General features: G+C 53.7%; 1 protein-coding gene across 9 annotated transcripts in view; it reads right to left on the bottom strand.

The window, feature by feature from the left end:
* ZNF516 (zinc finger protein 516) overlaps positions 1-10,426 on the bottom strand; it is a 172,045-nt gene that overhangs the window by 20,721 nt on the left and 140,898 nt on the right. For all 9 annotated transcript variants that reach the window (XM_065533606.2, XM_045377931.3, XM_045377929.3 and 6 more), the window contains one exon: positions 650-2,098. In XM_065533606.2, coding sequence (XP_065389678.1) covers positions 650-2,098 — 1,449 coding nt within the window. The remainder of the gene's footprint in view (positions 1-649; positions 2,099-10,426) is intronic.

Below are 10,426 nucleotides of genomic sequence, written 5' to 3'. Positions count from 1 at the left end.
TACTGTGACACAGCAATACTAAGGCAGAGGGAGAAGCGAACACAACCCTTTCCAAGTATTTTTTTCAGGAATTTTTGCACAAATCCCATTCTCCAGACTTACATGGTATATCCGTCCTCTGCAAGGCTCTCCTTACTAATACTAGAGAACTAAATAGGTGTTTTTTAAATTATAGATATATAAAAATATATTAAAAAATATATAAAAACCTTAATCACACTACATAAATATTCTTGTCTTTGGAGACACAGGACAATGAACATCTACGGTTTCTGTTTAAAATGACAAACACGTGAAGTGCAATCACGTCTGCCTGCTCCTGCAGAATGTCGGTGTGGAGGAAACATCCTCTCAGCAGGAAGGAAGCCGTGCAGGGCTTGCGACTCCTCCCAGGGCCAGCATGCAGAGGACCACCAAGCCCAGGCAGGCGTTCCCCGGCAGGGCAGTGGCGGAGCCTGGGGGGGCTGTTCCCATCTGCTGTGCTCCCGGGCCAGGGCCAGGGTGTGGCTCTCAGCTCAGCAGTGGGAGGGGGCAGGCTGGCTCTGTCCTCAGAGGCCGTGGGCAGGCAGGTGGGCAGCAGCCCTGGCCTTCCAGGGGTGGCTCTGGAGGTCACATGTGGCCCGGGGAAGAGGGGGCCCGCACATCTTACCTCTGTGCTCCAGCCCAGGGCCGCTGACACCCCAGCCCTGGTAGAGGGTGGCAAAGTCCTTTGGAATGTACGTCTTAAAGATGTTGAGGATGTCCAGGCGCTTCTCATGCCCCTCGGCCACCGGCTCCTGTTTGATGGAGTGTAGGATGGGGGGCGCCCCAGCCACGCCGGGCTGGGCCTGCAAGGCCGCGTCGCCCCTGGACCCCGCAGCACAGCTGGCCAGAGTCCTCAGCTCCTGGGCCGCCTTCGAAGGGGGCTCGCGGGGAGGTAGAGGAGGAGCGCCCCCTTCGCCCTTTGCAGGAGGTGGACCCTGAGGCTGAGGGCTGAATTTGGCTTTCAGGGAGTCTGGGGCACTGTGCTTACTTGTGGGGGCAAAGCCAGCCCCCGCTGGGGGGACCCCAAACTTCTCCACGGGCTTGCTGTTAGCCGAGGGCTGCGCGCCAGCCCGGGTGATGACGGTGGGCGTGGGGGTGGCGCTCCTGCTGAAGCCCCCGCCACCCGGGGCAGGCACCGGTTTGGAGCTAGCCTCCTGCCTGGGCTTGGCCGGGGGCCCCTGTGCGGCCGCGCCATGCGGCTCCTGGCCGTGACAGGGTTTGGTCTGTCGATACCCGTCGGGGCCGGGCGCCCACAGAGCACAGGGCCCTCCGGGATGGCTCTCCTTATTCTTAGGCATGCTAGCGGCTTTTGTGACCCCTCCCAGGGGAGAAGAGCCACTTTTGGGCCCTGGCACCCCCCCTGGCACCTGAGTGCGGGTGAACCGAGCAAGGAGCAAAGGCTGGCATTCTTTGCCACCGAGGGCAGGCGGGGGGCCCGTGCGTCCGCTCCGGGAAAGGAAAACCAAATTGCTTCTGATGCTTTTGTAACCGTTGGGCTGAATCCACGGGGGAGCCACGGAGTTGCAGCTGACGCGGTGCCAGATGCGTTTGTGCATCCACAGGACCTCGGGGTAGTAGGTCTTGTGGCTGCAGTAAGGACACGGGTGAACGACTAAAGCCGCCTGCAGGGAGGAGGCTGTCTCCTTATTGCTGGGGTCATCCCGCGTCGACCTCGCACTTAAATCCAGCGGCACGAGGTCTGAGGCCAGCGCCCGCTTCCCTCCCCCAGAGTGCTCCTTGTTGTGCAAATCGGACAGCTTTTCTGCAGGGTGACCCGTCTGGCCCTCCGCTCCCGTACTGGAAGGGAACTCCACGCCATCACCAGGAACGGGCACCTCCTGCTTGGGGTGAAATGCTGGCATTTTTAAGTCCGTAGAAAATCTGTGCTGCTCTTGCCTTCTAGAAGTCTCTCTGCTACTGTTTTCAAGTATGGACACAGAAGCTGCGATCCCCGCCTTGGACTCGCCGGTGTCTCTTTCCGAGCCGTTATCTCCCAGCTTGTGACTCTGGTCTCCATTGGAGAGCTCGGTCGAAGTCACCTCTTTGGGAAAGCAGCAGCGGCGCGGCTGTCCCCCTAGAGGAGGCAAAACATGAAATGGGAAGTTACCATTTCTCATCAGAACACAGCACCACACAGCGCACGTACAGCTACAGCACATTCCAAGCGCATCTGTCTTCAGCGGGACAAACCACCCTTGAGTCTGGGGGGGGTCTCATAAAATCCATGAGGGGCCACCCAGACAACAACAAAAGGAGGCAGAGTCAGGCAGGGTTTCTTTCCTCAATTTAAATGACCGGAAAGATCACAGGGAAAAAAATACAATAGCAGTGGTGTATCTAGTTACACGTAACTATGCTGTCCCTGGTTAACAGAGGGTGACTGGCATATTAAAACTCAGGAAAAAAAGTAATTGTTCAGCAGTATAAGGTCTGTATGACTTTCAAGGAACAAGGAACTCTCCATTTAGGGCTCTTGTGGAATCTTCACAATCATTCATTACAGGGTAAGAAAACCAGAGAAGTTGGGTGGAGCCCACAGTCACAGAAGCAGGCTAGGGTAGCAGCTTACTCTGTCCAAAGAACCCCAGTGTCTGCCTCCGGAACCACCAGGCTACCGACCACCTTCCACCTCAGCCGTAGGGCTGCCTCCCTACGCATCTCTCCTGTGAGGTCCAGTTCTCAAGCCCAAAACCGTGATGCCCCAAGGTCCCCCAGAAGCGCATGAGCAAAGGGCAGCCATGCTCTCCACCTCCATGCCGCCACCTGTGGGCTGTCCAGGAGAAATGAGCCTGGGGTTCCGCCCCCAAGCTCTGCACCCCTGATGGTCCGGCCTTGGCCTTGACGGAGTGTGTGTCTGAGCCATGGTCTGAGATGAACTCTGCGGTGGGAAGGGATGGTGAGGTCAGAACCCTCCCACTTTACCTAAGGAAAGTGTGTGACAGGGAGAAACACAGCTGAGGTGTGGGTTGGGCTCAGAGGTTTTAAGGCTTTTCCAAAGTCAGAAGAGACTGTATGTACTGCAAGTGGACACAACACAGGGTAACAAAAATTGGGTTTTGTGTTTTGCATTTACGGCCTTGGGTTTATTTAAATCTAGACATCAAAACTGGGCAGGAGTACAAGTGTTTCTGGATATCTTAAAACTCTCTGAACTACAAAACACGAGATTCTTTACCACCCAGCCGCCATCTGCAGTCTCTTACAGCCATGTCTCAGTGGGTGTCCACTTACGACGACAAGGCCCCATGTTCTTGGTTTTCAAATAAGATTTTAAGAGATTTTTAACATTCAGTAGAATGGAGGGATCTGCTAACTCAGAATGTTCCTTTAAATTGTTCTAAGTATATATTTGGAGATAACACTTAGGAATCCCATCAAACTGGTAACAAACCTATTCCAAGGGGTTCTTCATCAAGGTGAGACAGCGTCTGTCACTGAAGGCACTTGCCCAGATCTGAGGGACACATTAAGGCTGGTTTTCAATTAGTGGGCAGTTAATGTGCAATTCATACGCAATGTTAAAGGATATGTCCATGTACAAAAATGTCAGCAGTAAGGGCTGATCAGCAGAACTGATGAGGAGATGAGACAAGGAGGAAAAATCTATCCAACTCCTACCGGCTCCTAAAGGCTAATATTTAAATAGTCAGGGTAGACACAGTTGCTTATGCCTGCAATCCCAGCACTATGGGGGACCGAGGTGGGTGGGTCACCTGAGGTCAGGAGTTCGAGACCAGCCTGGCCAACTTGGTGAAACCCCATCCCTGCTAAAAATGCAAAAATTAGCCAGGTGTGGTGGCGTGTGCCTGAAGTCCCAGCTACTCCTGGAGGCTGAGGCAGGAGAACCGCTTGAACCCAGGAGGCAGAAGTTGCAGTGAGTTGACATCATGCCACTGTACTCTAGCCTGGGCAACAGAGCAAGACTTCATCTTAAAAAATAATAGTAATAATGATGACAAAATAAATTTTAAAATAAAAAATAAATCAATGAAGTCAGGTATATGAGTCTGTCATATGCAGACACTGGTATGAGAAAGGAGACTGGGCAGCGCTAGGATGCACCACGGATAAAAACGTGGACTTTACTCGGAATTAAGTGCATGAAAGAGGAAATGTTAGCCTTTGTTTAAGTCAGACTGGTGCTCAGTACATTCAATTCAATTCTAAATACTCAAAAACAGCAACATCTGGCAGGGACAGGTCTAGGTTTCCCTGCAGTAAAGGAATCAAGATTTCTGAACACACATGTTCAAGACTACTAGTGGAGTTTGTAAGTTGAAACAATGCGGCTGTGTAATCTGCCCCTGTACCTCTGTGGGTTTTCAAAGCACGACTGTCAAGCTTCCAAAATGTTCCCCAAAACAATCATAAAACATCACCCAGGACTTCCGGTACTTCTGACCAAGACACTGAGTAATAAACTAAAAGTGAATAATCTGCAGGCACATTGGCTCAGGCCCATAATCCCAGCACTTCAGGAAGCCGAGACGGGCAGATCACTTGAGGCCAGGAGTTCGAGACCAGCCTGGCCAACACGGCAAAACCCCGTCTCTACTAAAAACACATAACTTAGCCAAGCAAGATGGCATGTGCCTGTAATCCCAGCTACTCGGGAGGCTGAAGCAGGAGATTCGCTTGAACCCGGGAGGGAGAGGCTGCAGTGAGCCGAGATCACGTCACCACACTCCAGCCGGGGCAACAGAGCAAGACTCCGTCTCAAAAAAAAAAAAAAAACTGAATGGCCTAGCCGAAGTGATCGAAGTCACCGGTCGGGAGTGAATGGCAAAATGCCTCAGGAACACACAGACCCTGCACAGAGTCCCAAGCCACCCCAGGTGGGCGGGAGAGAAGCATGACCACGAGTGGAGGGGCAGAGGCGAGAAACTGAAGCTATTGACAGAAGCGGCTGATGAGCAGACAGACTGAACAGCTTTCCAAGGACCTCCTTTCTTTCCAAGGAAGAAAATATGTGGCTAACTGGAGAGGTGCAAGATCCTCAGCAACAAGGAACCAAGCACCTTCTCAGCCAGGGAGCCAGGACCCTCTTCCCCAGACTCTCTTCTAGCCGAGGTTTCTTCAGTTACAGGATCAGGGCCACTGAAACAGCAGAGCCTCTAGCCAGCTCCTGATCGGGCCTCAGGCCTTGGTGTGCAGAGAGGCCCAAGTGCTCCCCGCATTGGACATTGGTCATCAGAGCCCCAGAACAGACAGCTTTGCCCCTCGTCCCTGGCTCCTGGACCCAGTGCCGTTGACAAGGACCCTCCAGGGGCCTCCAATCACGGGAACAAACTACTGCCAATCCAGTGGGCCTGGCAAAGTGCTGCCACGTAGCACAGCCAAGGTCTCCTTACTGCCACCAAGGTTTCGTTGCAGCCAGGCCAAAGCAAAACTAAGACAAGGGGCCTCCCAGGCGGCCCAAGGGGACCACGACACCCATCTGCTGTTCCCAGGTTCCTGAGTGCCATTCTGACTTCATCTATTCCTTCTCTACACTCCCCATTCTCGTGTGGAGCACAGCGGCATTCCATCGTCACACGCAAGGTGAACCTCCCAGAGAAATACGCGCCAGCACTGGCCAACGGGCCCCCTCAGGGCACCCCACAGGTGGCAGCAGGCACAGACACACTTGTGTCCCCTCCACGGCCCCACGCCCCCACCACGGCCCACGCCCCTTCCTCCATGGCCCCCACACCCCCACCACGGCCTGCGCTCCTTCCTCCACAACCCCGACGCCCCCACCATGGCCCACACTACTTCTTCCCTGGCCCTCCGCATCCCCTCACGGCCCCCACCCCTCCCCGTCTACGGTTCTCACGCCCCCTCCACAGCTCTGACGTCCCCACCACAGCCCGCACACCTTTCTCCATGGCCCCCACACTCCCCCCCTCCACAGCCCCCACACACCCCCCTCCACAGCCCCCACACTCCCACCTCCACAGCTCCTACACCTTCCTCCACCGCTCCCACGCACCCCCCGCCTCCACAATTGGGACTCAGCGTTGGTGGCTTCTGATGTTTCAGTGGCCCTGATCCTGAAACGGAAGAACTCAGCTAGAAAAGGGTCTGGGGAGGGGGGCTCTGGCTGCCTGGCTGAGGAAATGCCTGGTTCCGTGGCTGCCACGCCACGAAGGGAGAAGGTCTGCAGGAAAAAGCACTTCTGCTCCTCAGTCCTTGCCAGTCTGACAGCCCCTTGGTGGCAGTGCTCACCGGGCACTTTATTAGAATTAAACAAAGGAAAGAGAACGGTGCTGATCTGAGAACGGCGTGGCCTTGCACAGATGGCTGCCTCTAACCCTAACCGCAGTGCCGAGGGTACACACCAGAAAGGCTGTGTACTGGCTCAGAAAGGCCTGGCAGCAGCCCTGTGCAGAAGGGGCAAGATCTCTAACACGCACCTCATGCTCTCTGGGTGCACGGAAGCATGCGCCAGGAGGAGCCAGCCGGGTCCAAGCAGCCAGCCGGGTCCGAGCAGCCCTGGGGAAGGCGCACGTGGTTCACGACTGAGTGTGCACGCACATGCCACGGACGGCAACACTGGCGGCTCTGCCCTTGGCCCAAACACACCGGGGGCTCCCGGGTTCCTTTCTAAGCAGGACCTTCCTGATGTGTCTTGGAAACACAAATACGGAGCAGGTCTTGGGTGACTCCACTGCATCCCAAGCTGGCCCTGGCCTGGCTGGTTCCGCACACCGTGGACAAGAGTTGCACACGGGGCCCAGGGAGTGGCGGACTGGCACTGTCTGAAGTCCCTGAGGCAACATCTTCAACACACACAACTGCCCTCAAAAGCACAGACATGCCGTGAGGGCACTTTGTATAAAAAGTTACTCCCCTTTCGCTTAATTGTTTTTATTATTATTGTAGTAAAAAATACATAACAAAAAGAAGTCTGCAGCCACGCAGCCACGCAGCCACGCAGCCACGCAGCCACACAGCCACCCTGAGGTTCTCCCCTTCCACGCTTGTGGCTACTCTGGGGCTGCCTGCTCATCTTGTTTTCGGTTTTCCATGGGTTTTTAAGGCACTTCGTTCTTAGTGCACATTTGTGCCTCTTTTCTTCTTTGCAAAATAAACAGGACCCCAGGATCACGCTGCTGGCTATCACTCCAGGAGGTGCAATGGGCAGCAAGCCTGGGTCTGCGCCTGGCTCTGGTGATGCTGAAGAACCAGGCCTTGCGTCTAGGGTACTGCTGCGCCCCATCCCCCGGGAGCCGTACCCCCACGGGAGTAGTCGCCTCTCTCTCTCCTTCCCAGGCTGTCCACCTGCAGGAGGCAGCGCCAGCCCCGGCGCCAGGACCCTCATGCCCCCTGTGCACTGACAGCACATCCTCCAGCCTGTTTCCTGAGCTGCTACTCCTACAAAGCAGCCCTTCCAAAAACCAGCTTCCTCCTGAAACGCACCCCCACGCTCCCTCTGCAAGACACTTTTCTTGCCTAACTTCTTAAGTGTTTAAAATGAAGATTTTTCCCATTTCTGCCCCCTCTATACTGGGCTTCATAAAAACCATTATTTATTTCCATCCATAACAGATACAATTTAGTTAACTCCGTGAACAGAAAGGGGTGTCTGTTCTCTCCGGGTTTCTAAGTGAAGGTTAGAGGCCCTGCCTGGGGACTGGGAGCTGTGGTGCTTTGCTGGGCTGGGCTTTGTTGCACACACAGGGTGACTGCAGGCAGGCTCCCCGCTCCGCACAGTTGTTGGACCCGTCTGCAGTCAAGTTCATGGCACAGCCTGAGCTCAACACCGGGGGCTCCCCTGCATATTAACAGGGAGTGAGAAGGGAATGAACAGGTAATTGCAAGCATCACATTCATCAGTGACATCTGTGATTCAACTTTAGGCTGACAAGGAAGAGGGGACGGGAGGTGAGGGAGGAGGGGAGGAAATGGTACTACTTTTATAAAGGTTAAGAAAAGGTAAAATTCCACAATATTAAGATTATACAGGGAAGAAAGTTGATGCTCTTTTAGAAGACGAATTCAGTTCAGCGACCATAATTCTAAGGAGCCTTGGGAATAAAACTTCTCACCTCCCAACCTACAAACGGCATCAGAACTACCAGAAAGGGGCCGTTTAATGAACAACTGCATGTACAGAGACTTGTATGAGGACTTTTATCTGGTTCTAAATTTTTCAACCTTATCACAATGATTTCCTTTCTAATGGATAAGACAGCTTGACTTCTGAAGATTTTCCAGTTCTATGACTGACAATTTTACTCACACATGTCATTTTCATTATGCAGCCACACATCTTAAATATCTTATTCTACAATTTCAGCAACCAGTTTCAGCTAACAATTATGTTACCACATCCTTCCCACAGGAAAAAACCTGCCGAGGGCATGAGGAACCCGTAACAACCCAGAATCTCACTGGACTGATCTCTCGGCACGGGCTGATCGGACACCCACTGCCCTGAGACCGGAACCCATCGCCGGAGCCCCGGCCACTGGCAGGACCGTGCCCCGCCCCTCTGAAGCCTCCGTCATCCACGAGGACTCGGTTCCTAGGACACGGCCACCACGGGACGAGCCCACAGCCCCTCTCATTTCAGCCACATCAGCTCAGGTCAGACACGTGCACAGCATGCACACTTCTTCCAGGCACCCCACCACGATAACAGAACAGGAAGAATCTTTGCAGAGACGTGGCATATCCACGCACCACACCTAGGCCAGTTTAGTAACCTACGGGATGATCCTTAGATGCCTCACACATACTTTGCTTTTCCAATACATTGTACGTTGGCAGGACTGAAGGCACTGAACAGAAAGGGAGGCAGCCCGCACAGGTCCGCACACGCTCTGCCGCTGACCTGCTACAGAAGCAAATGAGATCAATTCTGTGTGCGGTGGTAGGTGTATAAAATACAAATCGTTTCAATCTATTATATCCCAGACTTGGCAAGAAAAAAGGAAAAAAAAAAAAAACAGTCATGCAAAAGTGCATCAACTATATAACGTGATTTTAATTTTTCAGAGGATTACTAAGCTGGTAATGTAGGAGGGCTGAAGCATGCATGGACCTGGTCTCTCCCTGACAGTCTTGGGGACAGGAAGGAGAACATGGCTGGGTACAGTGCACAGAGGTCAGCTGGGAGCAGGCCCGATGCCTCTGCCCAGGAATGGCCATTCCTGAATCTGATACGGACAGGAGACAGGGAAATATTGGGTAGAAGAGAGTAGTTCCCTAGCAAAGGCCCCACCCTGAAGCTTGAAAACCTGTGGCCCTAAATGGGAACAGGCATTCCTGTTTTCGAACTCAAATGTTGCCTTTTGGCCCACCATGCCTCCCTATCCTGCACCCCCAGAAACCCCAAACCCCAGACTCTGAGAGCAGAGCAAAAGACCAGAAGACTAGCAGAGTGGCAGAACGGCACGGCAGAGAAGAGAAGGAGCATCTGAACATCTGGAGGAGTTTGGCTGGGGACAGAGAGGAGGTCGGCCGTGGGACACCTGAATTCTAGGGCAAGATCATCTTCCCACTCCATCCCCTTTCCAGCTCCCCATCCATCCCCGAGAACCACCTCCACCACTCAATGAAATCCCTGCACTCACCATCCTTCAAAGCCCGTATGACCCAATTCTTCCTGGACACCAGACGAGGACCCAGGTACCAAGAGGGCAGGGTGTAAAAGGCTGTCACCCTGATTCTCCACTGAGCTGGTTGAACACTTAGCCATCTGCAGATAGCAACTGCTAAAACAGCATTAATTGTCTAAACACTACCATGGGGCCGGTGCCCAAAAGCACTCACCCAGCTCCTGCACCTGCCCATCTGCTTGCTCCCCCTCCTATAAGGGGGTTTGAGTGCAAATGAGCAAATGGCAAGTCCCGCGAGGGGTCAGGGAACTCACCTGTTTCAGATCCACAAGGAGGGAGGTCTCAGAGGTTGCTGTAGTGCCCGCCCTCCCATGAGCCGCCATCATGTGCACTGACGACCCAGATGGGGAAAGGGAACTGGACAAGCTTATTGGACCAGGGCTGACACTCAGAGATGAGGGAGACCAAAGCAGCACTGAGACTCAAAAGCTCTCGATGAGATGCAACAAAGGCTTGAAACTAACAAGATGAAATCCCGTAAGGAAAGACAAAGTGCAAGAAGAAAAAGTTCTGGCCACGGAAAAGACCCTAAGCTTCCAGGAGACCACAGGCTCAGTGTGAGTTACTCGGCTCAGGGTTGAGATCAAACAGAAGCATTCTCAGCAACAGCCGGGGATGGAAGGTCCAGGACAGGTCTGGCCAAGGGTCCTCTCTCCACACTAGGCAGCAGGAGCCCAGCCTGGGCTCTGAATCGTACATGGAAGAGCATCAAGTGAACAAGAGAGAGCGCGTCCAGAACAAGCCCACGGGAGGCTTCCGGGAACCAAGTAATACGAGAATGACTGCAAGAATGTGGA

This window comes from Macaca fascicularis, chromosome 18 (genome assembly GCF_037993035.2).
Source record: "Macaca fascicularis isolate 582-1 chromosome 18, T2T-MFA8v1.1".
Taxonomy (NCBI): Eukaryota; Metazoa; Chordata; class Mammalia; order Primates; family Cercopithecidae; genus Macaca; species Macaca fascicularis.
This window is presented reverse-complemented; position numbering and strand designations above follow the sequence as displayed.